The sequence below is a fragment of the Macaca nemestrina genome, chromosome 6 (genome assembly GCF_043159975.1).
Source record: "Macaca nemestrina isolate mMacNem1 chromosome 6, mMacNem.hap1, whole genome shotgun sequence".
In the NCBI taxonomy this organism is placed as follows: Eukaryota; Metazoa; Chordata; class Mammalia; order Primates; family Cercopithecidae; genus Macaca; species Macaca nemestrina.
Genome location: NC_092130.1, coordinates 163,639,296 through 163,660,871, shown reverse-complemented (window position 1 = coordinate 163,660,871; position 21,576 = coordinate 163,639,296). Strand labels below are relative to the sequence as shown.

At 40.6% G+C, this 21,576-nt stretch overlaps 1 protein-coding gene across 1 annotated transcript in view; it reads left to right on the top strand.

Moving 5' to 3' along the window:
* Positions 1 to 20,306, top strand: part of LOC105492302 (brain abundant membrane attached signal protein 1) — a 60,093-nt gene extending 39,787 nt beyond the window's left edge. Inside the window, exon 2 of the mRNA XM_011759327.3 lies at positions 18,673 to 20,306. Coding sequence (XP_011757629.1) covers positions 18,682 to 19,365 — 684 coding nt within the window. The 5' untranslated portion in view covers positions 18,673 to 18,681 and the 3' untranslated portion in view covers positions 19,366 to 20,306. The remainder of the gene's footprint in view (positions 1 to 18,672) is intronic.
* Positions 20,307 to 21,576: the final 1,270 nt, after the last annotated feature.

Sequence of the window (21,576 nt, the reverse complement as noted above, 5' to 3'; positions counted from 1 at the left end):
TCATCTGTATTACAAATGAAGTAATCAACCCTGGAAAGTTAACGGTGGCTTGTTTAATGTCAGCAGCTAGTTCAGTGGCCGTAATGAGACTCAATCCCAAGTTGAACAGAAATTGTTTAAAAATTCAAGTTTTAAAAATCATGTACGATGAATGATGTTGGCTCCTCTTCTAAGGAGAGTGATTCTCTAAGCCTATAGGAAAAAAAATAGTGGTGGCTGACTTGTGGCCTGAATTGCATGCTAAGGTTGAGGAAGGATCTCCAGTAATTCTTTACTTTGTGTTTGAATATAGGATTTTATAGCTGTGGGTGGAGAAAAAAAAATATTTCTAGGGAAAAGGTTTACTGATAATTTGACTGAACCCCAAACAGGTGAACTGGGTGAAACAGAATATGGCACATGGTCCTTCATCACAACTTTTCTACCTAACCTAAAGCCAGTAAGATGGAAATAGTTTGGAAGAGACACTGTCTGCTGAGGTTGCTTTAAACAGAGTCTCTCCTGGGACTTAGAACACATTTTAAGGCTCATTGTCCCTTTTGATGGTTTCTTGGAGACATTTTTCTGTAGTGGATGCAGGCACTTGTATTCCTGGTTGGCATTCATCTTTTACCAGTGTGAGGAGGCTGTTTTTATCATTGTGAGATTTAGTAACATTTACTTGTTCTTAGAACCTACAGATTATATAATGGATATTGCAGGCTGTAACCTAGAATTTAAATATTAAAAAGAGTGATTAAAAAACAAAACAAAAAGAAGAGTGATTGTTTTTGTTGTAATTGAATCAATTCCTATTGTTTACTTGTTTTGAATGTAGTAATTGGTTCCATCGATCTTTTACTTAATCTTGAAATTCAGAGTTACTCTATTCTACATGAATGGAGCTGGGAAATGGTTCTAGGTAAAGGAAGGTAAAATGTGCTGAACACCTAGTGTGTGTGGCGAGCTGAACTATATCCTTTACTGCAAATATTCCATGTAATGCTAACAACCTCCTCCCCTTCTATTTTCTTCTGTAGGCAAAGTTGTGTTCACTGAGGCTGACTCCCTGCCCCAGGTCACATAGCTGAACGTGGTCTCTCACCCCCTTGCCTATGTGCTTTTTTTCACAGAATATATTGGATCAAGATCCAAAACTTATTGGCAAGCCATCAAAGTTCTGCTTGAACTAAAAGAGGAAAACCTGTTTTCTGAAATGTGAACTTTAATTACTTAAAATGGAGGCTTCTGAAAACAGTATTGTCTCACAGGGCAGGCTATAAACCTTGAAACAATGGAAGCCTCATGTTGTGTAAGAAAAGAGCCAAACAGCACTGTTCCTGTGTTTCCCCCGCCAGTGACAGGAGCGTCTGGGGTAGCAAGGGGACTGCCCAGGGCCTGGTGTTGGCATCGGAGGGTTCTTGAAATCGCTCACACTGCTCTTGCTTTTCCATACAGGCTGCTTATATCTTGCCTCCTCTGGCTAAACTATGGTACTAACAAGATGGCAGTTGGCTGATGGGGAAATTCTGATAGGGAGAGTAAGCCTGGGTCATTCCAATTTATTTACGGCTCTGGTAGCAAAGAGAACTCAAAGGCAGTACATCTCTATAGCTGATGAGATTTCACTGGGGCCAACACCACCTGTTTTGTGCACGCTCACTTCTCCGTTAGACCTGGCTAGGTTTTCTGCCGTGCTTGTTTTTAGCTTTGTAACCAGCAGTAATCACACTGGTCTTTGGGATTTTCATGTTTCAGGTTTTACAGATGATACAAAAGCATTTGTTGATTCAAAGTCACTGCAAATGCTATGTATATGTATTTCTCAACATGCGGCCCCTGCACTACTTGTTTCGGTGTTACCTGGTCAACTTGGTAGAAAATAGATTCTTAGGACTCATGCTGAGCCCACTAATTAATCTCTCTGGAAAGAGATAACATTCCCCCCATCTGTATTTTTAACAAGCTTCTCAGATGATCCCGATATACATAAATTTCACTCCTACTATTAGACACATTATACAGAAATACTGGCAAACAAGAGGTTGAAGTGACTTTGTTTTGAGTCTACATCATGAGTAAGGGGCAGTTGGTATTGAATTCTAGTTTGTGTTTCATCCTCGAGTCTGGGGATGAAATGCATCATCTCTGGAATTCCACGGGTGGGGACAAATACCCTCCGTTATGTTTTTAAATGTCACAGCCCTCCGGGATTCACACCTTGGGTGTTGCCTTGTGGCTCAGTGCCTGTTTTCTTAGGTAGCTAAAAGGCTTGAATTTGAAGAAGGCAAAAGTGTGGAGCAGAAAGTGAGCATGGACAATTTGGGGTGAAGCATTTGCTTGAGAAATCTGGGGAGATTTGAATTTATAAGGAGGGGCCAGATGACAGATGTCATTGAAAGTCACACCATGCTGTTTGAACTCAACACGGCAGTAGAATCTGGAAATGGCACAGTGCATATGTAGTAGTCCATTTTCATGCTGCTGATAAAGATATCAGAGACTGGGCAATTTACAAAACAAAGAGGTTTATTGGACTTATAGTTCCACATGGCTAGGGAGGCCTCACAATCATGGGGGAAGGTGAAAGGCAAGGAGGAGCAAGTCATATCTTACATGGATGGCGGCAGGCAGAAAGAGAACTTGTGCAGGGGAACTCCCATTTTTAAAACTATCAAATCTCGTGAGACTCATTCACCATCACAAGAACAGTGCAGGAAATACCTGCCCACATAATTTAATCACATCCCACTGGGTTCCTCCAGTACACATGGGAATTGTGGGAGTTACAATTCAAGATGAGATTTGGGTGGGGACACAGCCAAACCATATCAGCATACTATTCATCTTTGGATTGAATACATTCTTTTATTAATTTAGCAAACATTTACCAAACCCCTGTTAGTACTGAACATGACAAAGGAAAAAGCAGATTCTTTGTTTAGTGTGTCAAGGACATACATAAAGGATTTTAGGATGGTTTTCACTGAAAATCATTAAAATATGAAATAGCTTTAGGACTAAAAATACTACATTTGCTGTTGGTGCCAAAAAAAATTGATACATTAAAATGTCAATATGTAAGAATTTTAGGTGGTCATAAAACGTGTGAACCAGCCCTTTATTTTTGGAGACAGGAATTACAGGAAATAAATTGCAGTTATTTCTGGAGTAGGCAGGCCTCCCCTCTTCTCCCTAATCACCAGTCTGTCTTTGTTAGGTGGCCACATCGATCGAGCCTGTAATGGCTGCAAGCCCATCATGGTCTGTCTAGTCCATTAAGAAGCAGCAGAAATATCTCAACTGCTCTAAATGTTTTCCTTGTGCCTTATTTTGAGTTCTGTTTGGAGAATTCTAAGTTAGTTGTGGTGATATGATATATTGGTTTCCTGGTCTATTAAAGAGAGAAATGGAACAGAAATGATCTCTGCAGTTTGCATTTCCTGAGAAGGTTGTGGTTCACTTACTCTCTTTATTGACGAAAAGAGCAGGTGATTCATGTAAAATCATATGTTAGGCGGCAGTAACTGGGGCTTTTGAAAGGACCACCCTTTAAGTGCAAATAAATAACAATGTGAACACACAGCAGACTCTAAAAAGCATATTAGACTATTGATGAGAATGAATAATGTATGTTTTGTGATAGTGTTTGCTACATGTGGCAGGATGTATTAAAAAAGAAGGAAAAACCCTCTGCATTAGTGTCTATGCAGTCAACCTTCCCTTTCAAGGAGAAGCTTAACTATTATCTGCCACCTCTATAGTAGCATTATCAAGTCAGGGTTTTATGGTTAAATCTTGTAGAATCAATTAGGAGATTCACCTTTAAAAATTGGTCTCTACAATATGCACATAGTAACAAAAGAAAAAAAATCTTGACAATATCATTGCAGTGATTTCTGCATTCTGGTCTTTAATTATGTGATGAGTCCCAGTGGCAGAGAGTTTGTGGTCATGGATGGTACCTGGAACTTGACCACGTCTCATTTAATGCAATGGAAATTTCCATTATTATTTGGCTTATTTATTTTTTTCTACTGCTAGTGAAAGGTAAGTTACATAACCCAACTTACAGTCATGGACTCTTTCATCTTACAAGTTTATAATTTGAAAATTAGATGTTTCAGTCTGTAGTGAGTCTGTGATATTTATCAAGTACCCATTGTGCATTAACACCCATGAAGCAAAATCTTTGTTCTGAAGCCTCAGATTTATGTTGAATAAATATTGAAGAAACACCCTAGGTCAAGATTCAAGTGAAGTCAGGCAAGCCTATTTTACTGCTGGAACTTCGAACACAATACAACAATATAAAAGGGTTAAGCAGGCCTGGCTGGTCAGGTGGTTCACACCTGTAATCCCAGCACTTTGGGAGACCAGGGTGGGAGGATTGCTTGAGCTCAGGAGTTTGAGACCAGCCTGGGAAATATAGTGAGACCCCCATCTCTAAAAATTTTTTAAAAATCTATTTTATAAATAAAATTTAAAAGGCTTAGGCAATGATTATTTAGATAAATGACCAAAGATGGATGGTTTATCTAAAGACCAAGACCAGATTGCATAGTAAGGACAGAATAAGAAGTTCTTAAGAATTAAGGTTTGTTTTTTTACATTTATGTAGTGAATACGTATGTGGATGCTGACTGTGCATTTCCTTATCTCAGAAGCTCCTAAAACCATTTATAATGCAGCAAGCCTGTTGCTTTACTGTTGCATACCCGTTGTTTCACAATAAGACCTCTCCAGGTTTAGTGGTCACTGTGGCAGTTCTTCAGCATTTTAGTTGTTGAAATGTCTCCCCTTTTCCCAGTACTTAAGAAATCCTAAGTGTTGTAATAGAGAGTACTAAGAAGGTAAGTGACTGCACAATGAAACGCTGTAAGGTAAAGGACTATTTCAAAGATACATGATCTAACGTTTACTATGTGGAGATTGTGTGGAGCCATTACTCTGGAATAATTCAGATTTAACCATATTCATGTAAAAGAGAGCATGTTGAGTTGGAATAACCATCAGATTTAGAATTTATCTCATTGGCTTCTCTCTTCCCCCATCTGCATAACAAAGTGTTTCACTTCAACAACCATCCGAACTTGCCTTTCTGAGCCTCCCAGAACTTTGCCCTGTCAAGATTCCTCGCTCAACTTTCCACTTTAGTTTTGATTTTTATCCTTTGTCTCATCCCATCTTCCCATAGATATTTTCAGTTCTTGCAAATCCTTGTAAACAAATAAAAGTCTTGCCAAAATGGCACATTTCTGCCATTAACCGCACTCTTTGGTATGGACCATTGTGGCTTTCTCTTCTGGCACCTTCTGTGCTCTGTGAGCCCTTTCAAAGAGGCAGGTGTCTTCACTCCTTTATCGAAGTGACTCTGAGGTCCGTTGTGGACAGCCCGTCACTGGATCAATTTGCACCATCTCTCTTCTCATCTTTCGTAACCTTTTTGTAGCAGCATGTGCCTCCTCCAAGCTGCTTTGTAAAATTTTCTCTTGATTTTTGAGAAATAATCTTTTCCTTTCTAACTCCTACAAGAGCTGTTTTTCTGCTTTCTGTCATCTAAGTAGAGATATTTTCCCTATGAGGCAATCTTTATAGATTTAGAGTCCATCTTTTCTTATTCCTAGTATATGAGAGTCCTCTCCTTCCTCTTAAATATCAATAGGGTTTTCTGATAATCTCAATTGGACATTTCCTCTTTGTTCCCTTTGACATAAACACTTTGCATTTCCGCATCCTCATCTGCAGAAAGCTTATTTGTTCTTCAGGGCAACTTATCATGATGGCTAAGAGACCTTAATGTTAATCTGGTTGAGTGAGCCAGAGTGCCTGTATTCACCTCACACCTTCACAAATAACTGGTTGGTTGATCCTGGGTAAGTTATGTACCTGCTATGTGTCTTAGTTTCTTCATGCTAAAGTGGGGATAGTAATAATTTCTCCCTGGTAAAACTGATGAGATAACTAATGAGTCGATATGTGTAAAGATACGTATCAAAACAGTCTTAATGCTGAGTGTATATGAATAAGTATTTTTTATATTTCTACTGTCTCAGACTCTACCTTCTTTATAAACCTTTCTGATCCTGATCTCAACTAATCGTCATCTCTTCCGGTGAAACCGTTGCTTTTCCTTCTCCTGATAGCGCCTGACTTACTCTCATTTATATTTTAATTGTCTTCATGTCTTCTCCCTCTTGCTAGAGTAGGCTCTTCACTCACTCATGTTCCCTGTCACGTCTTACACCTAGCGCACAGTTCAAAAAAGATATTTTCTCACTAAGATCAAATCTATTTTATTTTATTTTTTTTTTTTTGAGACGGAGTCTCGCTCTGTCGCTCAGGCTGGAGGGCAGTGGCGCGATCTCAGCTCACTGCAAGCTCCGCCTCCCGGGTTCACGCCATTCTCCTGCCTCAGCCTCCGGAGTAGCTGGGACTACAGGAGCCCGCCACCATGCCTGGCCAATTTTTTGTATTTTTAGTAGAAACGGGGTTTCACCATGTTAGCCAGAATGGTCTCGATCTCCTGACCTCGTGACCCGCCCGCCTCCGCCTCCCAAAGTGCTGGGATTACAGGCGTGAGTCCCAGCACCTGGCCCCGATCAAGTCTATTTTTCTAGACTAATTGAAATCACTCTGGATGCTGACTTCTACAAATTATACTGTGACAGAGTCTCATTGTGTATCTTTATGGGGTACAAAGTAGTAGTATATATATTTTTTAACATTTCTTTTCTTTCCTTTTTTAAAAGAGACAAGGTCTTACTATTTTGCCCAGGCTGGTCTCAAACTCCTGGGCTCAAGTGATCCTCTTGCCTTGGCCTCCCAAAGTCCTGGGATTACAGGCATGAGCCACTGCACCCCACCTGGTATTACAATTTTTGAATAAAATGTGGAAAGATAAAATTAAAGTAATGAACATCTCTCACCTCAGATGTTTATGCATTTTGGATTTTTCACGAAAGATCCCCAAAGACCCTGTGCTGGTGTGTGTGCAGGGCTAGACTGGGCTTCATGAAGAATAATGGAGGGGTTTCTTGTGATTCAGCTTCTTTTGTATCAGGGACTTTCTGATTTTGTAGATGGAACTCTTCTGAATCACCTCTTTGGGAAAATTTGGTTGTAAAAGTGTGAGTGTGTGTTTCTCTGCGTATGTGTACTTTGTTCATTCAAGTTTGTTGCATATCTTTATCATACTTTTTTACACTGATGAACATTTTTATTGTAACAAGGTAATAAATTGTCTTGAATGTTTTCTCTCAATTTTTACTCATGATATTTCAAAGGTTTACCTAGAAACTTAGACATGGGTTGGCAGCTCTTAAGATAGTGTCCTCTCCCCAGAGGACATCTGCATCCTCTAAATGATGGGGATGTTATTAGAATTGCTAAGTATGAGCCTTGGCTGAATCAGACACTGACAACAATAATTTCAACAATGGAAATTGCCACCAGGCACTGAAGACTTGACAAGTCACTGCGACAGAGCACATACTGGTTGGAATACTAAAAATACACATGGGCTACATTACCTTTATTTCACTTTCCTCTTTTAGAATAAAAATTTCAATCTTTTAAAAGAAAAGGGCCAGTCATTTGTTGGAAACAGAAATTGCTGGACATAAATATTTTAGATTTCTTTCTTCTGATAGTATTGAAAATACTTTATATGTGTTGTGCTTTTTTATTCTTGGTAAATTATTTTCTTTATGTAAAAAAGAATTTTTTCCCTCTTATTCCAACATTTGCTTCAGGTAGGTTTGACCAATAACTTGCATTCTTTCCACTTGCATAATTATAAACCCAACTTGTTGGTGATGGATTTGCATGTAGATGCAACTCAGTTGTAAGTTTATGTGTTACTTAAAAAAAAATTGTGAGTGAATTGTCTGGCATATAATCCTTGTTAACATTTGCAGCTCTGAATTAGTAGATGACAGTTGCTTGTCCAAGGGTACACAGTTAATATGCTGCAGCCACATATGGAACTTTGTCATGAAACTTTGATTCGTTCTCTGCATCTTTGTAAGCAGATATATTTTTTTCTGGTTATAAGAGGGAAACAGAATGAAAAGGAGATGACTTCTTGTCTTGATTGCATGATGAAGCTGCAATCAAACCAGAAATAACACTCCAGTCTCTGACACATATTGTTGCATATTTATGTTGGGTTTTGCTATAGACTTGGAGCCATCTTCTCCATTATCATCTGTCTGATCTCATCCTTAATAACCTTATTCCGCTGGTTCTAGATGAAATGGTAATAAATCCAAATTTGCATTTTCAAAGTAGAAAACTTTGTAGTGGATAGGACCTTTGTATGATTCAAACTGCCCTATATAGGAAGTGCTTAGATATTATAATAATCCAGGGAAAGAAGATATAAGTAGGAATGGCATGTAAAGTAGTGAACATAGTAACTTTCAGATCATATGGAGAAATTTGATGTCATTTTCTTATTTTATATAGCCGTTAATGTATGCTAATGATTCTTATTACATTACAGAACCATGTTGTTGTCCATTGACAGAGCAACGTAAATGTAAAAACGTGTTAATGAAAAATCAAATTGGAGATGTCGTGGAGTGTGTGGTAATTATGGGAAGGACACAGTGCAGGTAACCCCCTTGGCCTGGGGGTGGATAACTCCTGGAAATTGTGTCATTGTGCAAGGTTGCATTTTCTGAAGAAGGGCAATGGTATATTGGGGACTTGCATTTTTCATCCAAAAACCCATTTAATGCAAAGACTTGGATAACATATTAAGTAATGGATATAACCAACAAAGTGCTACTGAAATGAAGTTTCAACAGTCCACAAATGGTGAGCGTCTGCATATCAAACCTTCTAAAATTAAGTATGTAGGCTGAGATAAGCATTAGCATTTCATTACCAATAATTTTGCTTGCCATCAAAATGTAGAAGGACTCTCGAGAGCTATTTGGATGACCCTGGTCTCTAGAGGGCATCTTTTGGAAGCCTGATGCCATGTTATCACTTAGACGTGCCACAAAGCACTGAAATCCTCTTAAAGGTGGTAATGGTAACACTATTGTTTTTCCTACTTGATACTCCTTTTGAGCCAACATGTCTCCCTTTCTTGCTCTCCTATGTCCAAACAACCTATTTAATAAGTGTTCTATTTAAAAGACTAAAGAAAGGAAGTAATAAATGATAGCTCTCAGAAAGCTCACATTTCATTGGAAAGCTGTTAGAACAACTTCCAGCTCAAATGTTAATTAGATACCATTCTGATATATAGGGTTGTGCCTTTATGTGTCTTTAAATACTGCAGGTGTCTTGACCCAAACCCAAAGAATGCATAGGCAGCAGGACTGACCCATGTGTTTTCACTCGATACCAGCAAAGGGATTTGAGAACCCTTAGTCACTGCAAGGGGTAGAAGTGTCTTCTATTAAGGACATAGTAAGTCCTGCTGAAGACCTGGTCAGTTTAGTGACCCCACTTGCCACAGCAGTTGTGGGTCAAATTGGGTTCCTCTGGTAGCATCAGAGAGCAAGGGACACCACCCGCTTGGGATTCCCAATTCATACACCGTTGCTGTCACTTTGGGGCAGAATGGAGGTATGATTTAAATCCTTTGGTGTGGGAAATTTTCACTCTGGTGTGCCTCTGACAGTGTCCTGCTAGAGACGTTTAAGAAACAGTATATGTGGCTTCAATTTCCATAAGCTAAAAATGCAGAAAAAGATTATGTCTGGTGGAGGAGTAGATTTTCAGAAAAAGCAGTTTTAAGGAGGATGAAAAGAGAATTTATTCAAAATGAGAGGCGTTATCTCTGTTCCTTCCCCACCTCTCCCTCCCTTGCTTGCTCTGTTTTGTCTCCCTCCCTCCTTATCTCATTTTCACTCTTGCTCTTGTTCATATAAGAGTAATGAATCTTCAGCTTGTTGTGTTTGAATTCACCGTGACCTCCTTGTTGATATTCCTACAGTTGGCATTAAAAACTATATCTGGGGCGGGGCATGGTGGCTCAGGCCTGTAATCCCAGCACTTTGGGTGTCTGAGGCAAGCGAATCACCTGAGGTCAGGAGTTTGAGACCAGCTTGGCCAACATGGTGAAACCCCATCTCTACTAAAATACTAAAAATACAAAAATTAGCCAGGTGTGGTGGTGCACAGGTAATCCCAGCTACTCAGGAGGCTGAGGCACGAGAATCACTTGAACCGAGAGGTGCAAGTTGCAGTGAGCTGAGATCGCGCCACTGCACTCCAGCCTGGGTGACAACAGCGAGAGCCTGTCTTTAAAAAAAAAAAAAAAAAAAAGGCTATATCTGACCTGGAACTCTTTCCCAATGCAGGAACTCCAAACATAATCTTTCAAAATGTTGCCTGTGGATAGCTCTGCAAAAATGGTGATATAGCCTGGTTTTGTAAGTGGTTGTATTGTGCTAGAAATTTGGGCCTGAGAACTTTTCGCACTTTGTTTTTCTCAACATTTCTACTTGACACTAACTGAATATCACATTAGTATTTGAGAATTGTGATTAGCCCTTGTGAGACTGATTTAAACTGTATTTGAAAGGATAATTTAAAGTATCTGTAGGCTGATATTACTTAGCATCGCATAAAAGGAAAAGACGGTTTGGTTATTTTCAGGAAGCGTGCTTGCTCAAAGAGCTTGGGCACAGGACAGGTCTTGCAAGGCAGGACCACCAGTGGTTGGCAGATGACCCATCAAAGTAGGTAAAGGGGAAACAACAGAGTGTCTTCCACAACCAGGGCACTGTGAACTAGTTCTGCGTGAGCGAAGCTGATGAAATCTGACTTTTCTGACAGTTACGAGTCTATCTGAGAAGTCTTCAGTGAGCCATTCCATCCTGACTCATTCCTTACAGAGTTGACACATGATTCTGAAAATATTTTCTAAATATAATTAAAAACGTTAAAAAACATTCTATGCTTTAATAAATATTTGGATGTCATGTTACCATTTTTATTTGTATTTTTTTGCTTTTTTTTTTTTTTTTTGAGACGAAGTCTTGCTCTGTCGCCAGGCCCCCGGCTGGAGTGCAGTGGCACCATCTCAGCCCACTGAAATCTCTACCTCCCGGGTTCAAGCGATTCTCCTGCCTCAGCCTCCCAAATAGCTGGGATTATAAGCACATGCACCCTGCTCCTGGCTAATTTTTGTATTTTTAGTAGAGACAAGGTTTCGCCATGTTGGCCAGGCTTCTTTTGAACTCTTGACCTTGTGATCCTCCCGCCTTGGCCTCCCAAAGTGCTGGGATTGCAGGCATGAGCCACCGCTCCCAGCCCTTTTTTTTTTTTTGCTTTTTAAGATTTTTTTTTATTTCTAATTTTCAGCAAGCTTCACATATTGAAATGATGTATGAAGACATCTAATCATAGTAATAGCAGCTGGTTGTCAATTTAATCTTTAGGGTGTAAGATGATATGTTTTTATGATAGTGATTACCAGATACATTGAACTATTGATAATACCACTTTTTAAAAAATCTTGCATTGCATTTTATTTAGTGCCAGAAGCATTCATAAAATTATTTTTCCCCCTAGAAAGAGAATGCTCCTTAAGTATCTTCGTTTTACTGATTAGGAAATTTGAGATCCCGAGGGTAACCACTGAGTCTCATAGCAGTTTGTTGACAGTGGAGACCAACCCCCAGCACACCTACCATTTTTAGCACACTTCATACTGAGTGCTAGGTGGCTTGTTTTTGACAAAAGTCAAACAAATAAAATATTTCATAATTTATTTTTTTCTTATATGGCATTTTGCTATCTACTCTTCCACCTTTATTTTCTCAAACTGAAAGACTGAATTTTAATACAGTAGGCTGTGCTATTGGAGTGGTTTAAGGTAAGAAAAAAATGTAAGTGCGTATTAGGAAAGTTCTGGATGAGCTGGTCATGTCAGCAGCCAAATCATGGTTGTTTAGTGAAATTATTTACTATTAAGTGTGTACAGAGGGTATCCTATTATAGTTTGTAAGAACTGTAGTGGTTTAGTGAAATTCTTAGCTATTAAGCGTCTACAGAAGGGATTTGGACCCAGTGCATCCTGTGGATTCTGTGTACAAAATAAACACAGCAGAAGATTTGAATGGATAAGGAGTATCTTCTGTGTTCCCTGACAGGCTTCCTGGAGAAAAAGGAACAAGCAATTGGAAAACTTGGTAGAGGAGATTGTTTTTATTACAGAGTGTCTTCATTATGACATCAGATTTGAAATTATTTCTCACCTTTACTCTCCCAAAGAAATTTTCATATTAAATTTAAGCTCTCAATAGTAAGAACGAATTCACTTTTTCTTTTTTTTTTGGTTTGCTATTATAGAAATGCATAGGACCACATTTTTTTCCTCCTATGAAGTTGAACATTAACTTATAAATAGGATTTTCTTCTGTAAAATAAGAAATACTTGTTAGCTCTAAGACTCAACAGAATTATTTTAATTTGCTTTGGAGGAAGAATTAAAACATTTTTTAGGCCATATGTTCGTTCTTTATTTTTATTTATTTTTTTAACCAGGTCCTCTGAAGAAACTAAAGTGTAGTTGTCTCTGAGGACAAAAACAAACAAACAAAAAAACTTCACCTTACCTTGCCTACCTAGCTATGAAGTTGCTCTTTTATGTGCCTTCCTAGGCATAAAGAAGTTAGAGAAACTCGTCTTTAGAAGTTTCACGAATGTTCATAAATGTACGCTTTCATTTATTAGGGAACAGGATTTGCTGCCAATAAGCAAAGAAAGATTTGTGTCAGGACTGAGTGTGTAGTCTAAGCTAACATCAGTTATAGGAAGTGAGGCTCAGAAGGTGATACATATGTATTCCACGGATGCAAACGCTGTTTGAGTTTCCTGGCAGGTGTAGGCAAAAAAGGACCAGGCTGGTGTGATGGGTAATCACCTCCAACCCTCCCTCTGACCTTTCCAGGCCTCCCTCTGATTTTCCTGCTTTCCAGCCCAGGTTGCTCTGATCAACTCACGGTGCTCGAATAGCACATTCTCTTCTCTCTTCACCAAAAAGCAGAACTTTAACACAGTTCTTCCAGAATATCTTGTTTCTAGCCAGATGAGATTAATTAGATGGAGGCTTGGTATTATAAGGTGGAAGGGAATAAAACTAGTCACAAGATAGTTGTGGGGGATTTTAAAGATGTAAGTTAGTATCTTTATTAAGCTATTTGACATATGATAAAAGAACAATATTCTTCTGTTGGAAGTGGCAAAACAAAATGATATTTGACAATGTTAGCTTCTATCATCATGGTGTGTTCAGCTTATTAGCCAAGATAAGGTGCAGACCAGGTTTTTACCCTTTACATATGAAATCTGAGGCATTAAATGAGTAAAAGAATTGAGGTTCCTTTTCCATCTTGGTGATCAAAACACTTTTCTCTTGTTTCCTTGGACCAAGTGATGAAGAGGTGGTGAGGGGACAGCAAAAAATGGAATTACATTTCTTCTCTTTCTTTATTTTTGTTTTTTGAGACAAGAGTTTTGCTCCTGTTGCCCAGGCTGGAGTGCAATGGCCCAATCTCAGCTCACCGCCACCTCCACTTCCCAAGTTCAAGCGATTCTCCTGCCTCAGCCTCCCGAGTAGCTGGGGTTATAGGCATGTACTACCACACTTGGCTAATTTTGTATTTTTAGTAGAGACGGGGGTTTCTCCATGTTGGTCAGGCTGGTCTCGAACTCCCAACCTTAGGTGATCCGTCCGCCTCGGCCTCCCAAAGTGCTGGGATTATAGGCGTGAGCAACCGCACCAGCCCCCTCTTCTGTTTCTCTGATCACTCCAATACTCGTTCTAACTGGGAGGAGTGGATATAACTAATCTGGTTTTTAATCTCTGTGTAGAAACTGATTTCTTGGTAGAATGGACTGTTAACATATTTAACAGGTAAAATATTAATCTTACGTAGGTAAAATATTCAGATCGAAGAAGTAGAGATTTTACCCTTACAGTATGGTGACAACAGATAACTGTAAAAACTTCTTTTTCAAATAGAACCAGCAGGGGCATGCCTGGAACACACATACCAAACATCTTTCTGATAACATTAAACATTTTTAAAAGATGTTAAATGTTCTTTTCATTGTGGTGCTCCTGATTCTAGAACTTGGTGTGTGGAACCTGTGTTCTAACTATTCTGTTGGAGTTTACAAGCAAAGAATTACCTAAGAATTTTCAAATTAGATGATGGGGCAAGGAACTAACGTTTTTGCAGGCCCTGGAAATGTAAAATGTTGTATTCACATGGCCTCACATTAAATTCCCATGAAATTGACGTTTTAAAAAAAAATTATTTTAAAGGAAACGAAAGGACAATGAGATTAAATAACTTGCCCAAGGATTCTGGGTGGGTGTGCTGTGGAGGTGGGATTTTTTTTTTTTTTTTTTTTGAGATGGAGTGTCGCTCTGTCGCCCAGGCTGGAGTGCAGTGGCCGGATCTCAGCTCACTGCAAGCTCCGCCTCCCGGGTTTACGCCATTCTCCTGCGAGGTGGGATTTTTATACCCTGCCATGACCCAATGTCCAAAGTCTCCTTGAAATTCAATTCTTGTCCAATATTTACCAGATTAAACTCAGTGAAATTCCTCTCTCTCCTACTGTTTATGGTTATTTTCTATGCCAATATTAATCGGTAAGCCTGTCATTTTGGCCCTTGTGGCATCGAGTTTTCTTTAAAGGACAGCTTTTTTGTTTGTTTGTTTGTTTTTGAGACAGAGTCTGACTCTGCTGCTCAGGCCAGAGCGCAGTGGCTGATCTCGGCTCACTGCAACCTCCGTCTCCCGGGTTCAAGCCTCCTGAGTAGCTGGGATGATAGGTGCGCACCACCACGCCTGGCTAATTTTTGTAATTTTTGTAGAGACGGGGTTTTGCCATGTTGGCCACGATGGTCTTGAACCCCTGACCTCAAGTGGGCCACCCACCTTGGCCTCCTAAAGTGCTGGGATTACAGGTGTGAGCCACCACACCCGGTCTTTAAAGGACAGCTTCAGAATCTGCTTTTTTCTGAGACGTCATAACAGAGGTCAGTTTTAGTGTTTGGTTAATACATAAACACATAGAGCTGAGGTCAGTGCATTCAGCATTGGTCTGAATTTTGTTGCTGTGCTGCTCAGTTTCTAGTGAATTTACTAATTGTGGAGAAATGCAAAGTCAGTCTCAGCCCTTTCAGTAGAGCTTTGGTTTAGTGACTCTCAGCATGGATTACCTGTTGCCATATTTTTTTTAACTGCTTTATTTTAATCTTAGAAGTTCCAACGTCTAACTTTCTGTACCAAATGATTTCTTTCAAAATTAGAAGTAACAGAAATGAATGAAATCGCCTGGGCATGGTGGCTCACACCTGTAATCCCAGCACTTCGGGAGGGCAAGGTGGGCGGATCATCTGAGGTCAGGAGTTCAAGACCAGCCTGGCCAACATGGTGAAATCTCATCTATGCTAAAGATACAAAAATTAGCTGGGCGTTGTGGCAGACTACTGTAATCTCAGCTACTCGGGAGGCTGAGGCAGGAGAATTGCTTGAACCTGGGGAGGCAGAGGTTGCAGTGATCCCAGATTGTGCTGCTGCTGCACTCCGGCCTAGGTGACAGACCAAGACTCTGTCTAAAAGAAAAAAAAGAGAAAAGAAAGAAAGAAAGGAATGAAATAATTTAAACTGTGTGCTCATTGCTTTCTCTTGGTAAAAAGCTCCTCTGGCAAATAGGAAGATGAAATGTTGAGAGGCAGAGGATACTCGAAATACTAAATTTCTTCCTTATTCCCTCAACTTCTGAGCTACCCCAGGTGGCACCATCCTTGTAACCCAGGTGTGTAACATTACGGGACTGAGAGCTTTGCCCCATTGCCGGCTTCTCAGCGGAGTTCCTTCTACCGCCTCTCTGGTGCCTTCCTGCCTTACTGAATTTTGCTGGACTTGGCCTTTGCTTGTAGTACAGCTCCACGAACTCAGCTAGTAGGATTTCCTTATGAGTAAAAGAAGAAGGTGAATGAATAGCGTACTACTCCATGGTGCTGTTGAGATTACATATTGTATGTAATATATTTGTGAGTAGGATTGTGCTTGATACCTAGGAAACAGTTAATAGATGTTGTAGGAAGGTCTTCACCCATATGGTCTTGGGAAATGATGAGATAATCCTGCCTTTTCAGGGTTCAGGTGGGTCCTATGAGCCTCCCTCTGATACCTCAATATAACCAGTAGAGGTAAATTAGCAAAACGCCAGGGGCGTTTGTTAACTTTATTTGAAAAACAAACTGGATTGAGACATATTTTCTTACTTATAACTTGATTATGTGTGTTCATTTTTGACCCAGAAACAAATCGCAGCTGGGCATAAAACAAAGACTAGAATGTGGCCTTAACTGTGTGTCAGAGAAGCCAATTTTAGTAACTCAGATTTTAGGTTTGTAACCCAACATGACTTTAAACCTCTGGGGATTGCTGTATAGAATTTCATGCTGTGGGTGTCGGAAAGCAGCACCCATATTATACAGTACCCCCTATGTTTGCACGTTATCTTAGCGTCTGTAATTTCTAAGTTGGTGTATTGGTTTCTATTACTGGATTGAGAGAAGATCCTAAAGGCAGACTTGTTAGGTTTCCTGTTTCTTATTTAGCTCAACCTAAGGGACCCAAATGTATCTTGAAATATCGGAGCTGAAATTATATTTGGTATAGGCCATTCGTGCATCTGACAAGAATTCCATGGAAGAGTTATAAACTACAGTTTAAAATACTGATCCAGTTTTTGTCTCTATATTTTCATGTACTGCTGTGTGATTGCTTAGAGGATGAAAGTATATTTAATTGTATTTTTCGCCACATATGTTTGTTTCTCCTTTTGAGGGAGAAATAATCAAAAGTTAAATCCAATGGAGCCTGTCTGAAGCAGGTTATGACTAATTGGCCCTCCCTTTTCTAAAAAGAAGGACATGTAAGAATCTTAGCTAACGTCATAAAGACCTTTCTTGAGAATATGAATAGTATTTTAGTCAAATTTCAGTTTATTGCTTTTCTCTTTCCCCAACTACTGAAGTCATTCCAGATAAATTAGCATATAGAGTGGTGAGAAAAATTTTGACTGAAGAATCATTTTCTTCCACCCAAAACTCGACTTTTAATAAGATAAATGTAGGTTATTTCACTGTCATGAATCTTGATTCTAAGGAGGTAATAAATAAACAGCAAATCTTTCTCTTCTAAATGAGGGATGTCTACATTTGCAAAGCTGGCAAAGGAGTGTGTACAGTTCTGCCAGTGGACCTGACCTGGGCAAAACCAGGTGGTCCGCCCTGTCTTTCTAACCTCCCTTAGGGTCTAGGGTGAGGCTGACGCCTTCCCCTGGGCTTTTCTCAATTGTGGGACTAAGGAGGATAGTATAATGTGATTTCTGCCATGCTTCATCCAGGAAAAGCAACCAATTTCCTTTGCAAAAGCAACATTTCAGCGGGTTTTCACTGATGTGTGGTGACAGAAAAATGGACTTGAAGGAAAAAAAAAAGACACCAAGAGCCTGTTTAGCTATGGCCATGGTTCTGGAAGAAATTTATTATTTATCTGGTTTAATGCTTGGTTTTCAGTGGAGAGAAATTCAAGATTCAAATACAAATAGGGTTTCTTGTGCCAGAATGAAAGCAGCAGCCTCAAGATGGTTGTTAATGACCATTGAACGTGCATTTATAGTTTGAATTCTAACCAGGAAATTGATAATGAAGAACAATTTTATGTTACTATGGAACTATTTTTTTTTTAAGCTGAAAATACCTTGAAATGAATTGATGTCAGACACAGCCAGCAGGAGACACTGGCATTTTCATAACTGCCCCTGCTTGGTAAGAAGATAGACTGAATCCTGTTTACTTTACGTGTTTGAAGATGTGTTTGCTGATACAAAACACACACATATGTAGCAGAGGAGATTGTAGTTTGAGATTATTTTCTAGAAATCTGTGATTTGTGCTTTATTACAGCTGTGCAGTTTCTCCAGCAAGCATTTTAAAATTGCGACGCCTTTCTGTAGCTCTAGCCTGGGTCTAAGATGGCTGCCCCTGCCATGCTGCACAAGCCTGTTCCAGGCTTGGTGTTTGCATCAGACATGGGATGGCAGATGAGAAACAGATAGTGCTCCTCCTCTCAAGGGTTGACAAGCTTTGCCTCTAATCACTGATTCTTTGATCTCAGCTTATTATTCCCTCAACTGGCTATGATTAGAAGCTCCACAACTGAGCTCCTTAATTTCTTGACATATTGTTTTAAAAACTCATTTAAAATTATGGCAGAACCCACTTAACTGAGCTCCTTAATGTTTTTGAGTTTTAATTTTTTTTACTTTCAATTGTGTAATAACAGTGTAATATAATAATTTAACTGATTACCCGGGCATGGTGGGTGTACCTGTGGGCCCAGCTGTGTGGGAGGCTGAGGCGGGAGGATCCCCTGAGCCCAGGAGGTGGAGGCTGCAGTGAGACGAGATCTCACCACGGCACTCCAGCCTGGGTAACACAGCGAGACCCTGTCTCAAAAGTAAATACATGAATAAATTGAATTTAACTGTGCGTAACTGCAGTTTACCATGCCACGTCTTTGGGGTGTGCAGTGCAGCAGGCCCAGAACCCCATGCTTTGCAAAATGCAGCTTTTTGTGGTCCCCACACTTGTGTAGTAACCCCCGTTTTGTTTTGTTTTGTGTTTGCTTCCAGAACTCCAAGATGGGAGGCAAGCTCAGCAAGAAGAAGAAGGGCTACAATGTGAACGACGAGAAAGCCAAGGACAAAGACAAGAAGGCTGAGGGCGCAGCGACGGAAGAGGAGGGAACCCCGAAGGAGAGCGAGCCCCAGGCGGCCGCGGAGCCCGCCGAGGCCAAGGAGGGCAAGGAGAAGCCCGACCAGGACGCCGAGGGCAAGGCCGAGGAGAAGGAGGGCGAGAAGGACGCGGCGGCCGCCAAGGAGGAGGCCCCGAAGGCGGAGCCCGAGAAGACGGAGGGCGCGGCGGAGGCCAAGGCTGAGCCCCCGAAGGCGCCCGAGCAGGAGCAGGCGGCCCCCGGCCCCGCTGCGGGCGGCGAGGCCCCCAAAGCTGCCGAGGCCGCCGCGGCCCCGGCCGAGAGCGCGGCCCCTGCTGCCGGGGAGGAGCCCAGCAAGGAGGAAGGGGAACCCAAAAAGACTGAGGCGCCCGCAGCTCCTGCCGCCCAGGAGACCAAAAGTGACGGGGCCCCCGCTTCAGACTCAAAACCCGGCAGCTCGGAGGCTGCCCCCTCTTCCAAGGAGACCCCCGCAGCCACGGAAGCGCCTAGTTCCACACCCAAGGCCCAGGCCCCCGCAGCCTCCGCAGAAGAGCCCAAGCCGGTGGAGGCCCCGGCAGCTAATTCCGATCAAACCGTAGCCGTGAAAGAGTGACAAGGACAGCCTATAGGAAAAATAATACCACTTAAAACAATCTCCTCTCTCTCTCTCTCACTATCTCTCTCTCTATCTCCTCTCTCTCTCTCGCCTCTCCTATCTCTCCTCTCTCTCTCTCCTATACTAACTTGTTTCAAATTGGAAGTAATGATATGTATTGCCCAAGGAAAAATAAAGGATGTTGTCCCATCAAGGGAGGGAGGGGGTGGGAGAATCCAAATAGTATTTTTGTGGGGAAATATCTAATATACCTTCAGTCAACTTTACCAAGAAGTCCTGGATTTCCAAGATCGCGTCTGAAAGTGCAGTACATCGTTTGTACCTGAAACTGCCGCCACATGCACTCCTCCACCGCTGAGAGTTGAATAGCTTTTCTTCTGCAATGGGAGTTGGGAGTGATGCGTTTGATTCTGCCCACAGGGCCTGTGCCAAGGCAATCAGATCTTTATGAGAGCAGTATTTTCTGTGTTTTCTTTTTAATTTACAGCCTTTCTTATTTTGATATTTTTTTAATGTTGTGGATGAATGCCAGCTTTCAGACAGAGCCCACTTAGCTTGTCCACATGGATCTCAATGCCAATCCTCCATTCTTCCTCTCCAGATATTTTTGGGAGTGACAAACATTCTCTCATCCTACTTAGCCTACCTAGATTTCTCATGACGAGTTAATGCATGTCCGTGGTTGGGTGCACCTGTAGTTCTGTTTATTGGTCAGTGGAAATGAAAAAAAAAAAAAAAAAAAGTCTGCGTTCATTGCAGTTCCAGTTTCTCTTCCATTCTGTGTCACAGACACCAACACACCACTCATTGGAAAATGGAAAAAAAAAACAAATAAAAAAACAAAAAAATGTACAATGGATGCATTGAAATTATATGTAATTGTATAAATGGTGCAACAGTAATAAAGTTAAACAATTAAAAAGAAGTAATAAAGACTATTGGGTGTTTTGTTTGTTTGTTTTACTTCTCTAGTCCCTCTCAATACCTACTTTATCAGAGAACAGAGCACTGTATTGGCCATTTTTCTGAATATATTTGGATAGAAGCATAAAACAGACCGGTCACGGTGGATCACACCTGTAATCCCAGCACTTTTGGGAGGCCGAGGTGGGTGGATGGCTTGAGCCCAAGAGTTGAGGACCAGCCTGAGTAAGATAGTGAGACCCCACCTCTATTAAAAAACAAAAAATGTGAACATTATTTGTTGAAAAAACTAGCTAGGGCAATGTCAGTAAACTATCTCAGAAGAAGTTAAACTGAAAACTTACTGTGTCTGCATATGGACCCTCTAAAAATGTGACTAATCAACTTAAGAAGAAGAAAGATTTTGAATAAAATACATTAAAAGACAATAGATTTGATCTTGAAGGCTAGGAAAAAATGAATGACAGGTTCTTATAGAAACCTCTGTTTGTAAATTGTGGCACCACTAATGGTTATTCTGTTCTATCCCATCCCCTACTTTCATTTTTATCATATTCATGGTAGAGCCAGGAAAGGCGACCTGAGAATTGTGCCATGAGACAGCAGTGTTGCGGAAGCAAGCATGGTACTGGCCTTTATGGTGACCGAATTTCGGTCCTGATTTTGCCACTGGTGACTTGTTTGGCTTTTAAGTCACTTCCAACCTTCCCAGACCCTCCTTGTGTTACCTACAAAAGGGTGTAGTTTTTATGATCTCATGGTCCCGTTTAATGGTTTGGGTACACACCCGGTGACAATTTAATGTCATGATGCTATGATGCATCATGGGACGTCTCTTTCATGTCTTGATTCTCCAAAGCTCACAGAGTAATGAATAACAATTTCATAGTTTAGAAAGCTCCGATACAGGAAATGTCCTGTGGAATGTGGGAAGGCCAGTGCAATGGAATTGATTCTCAAAGGGACATTAATGACACAATGGATTCAGACAAACCTGGTTCTATTCTTATGGGTTACATTACACATGGTTAAATAAAAAAGGAAAAAAAAAAATCTTTGAGTATTTTGGGAGTAACCTATAGTCTGGCTCTCACCTCACTGGGAAAGAAAAAGTGGCGAAAGTGAGTATTATGTAAATATTATACCCGTTGGGTTCAACTGGTATTTATGATCACTTTTTGGCACTTTGGGTTCTTGTTTCTACAGTGAGATAAATTTGAATTCTTAATGCTTGAAAGCACAGCATACAAGAAATCTGTAAACACAGTAACCACCAGGCAACTG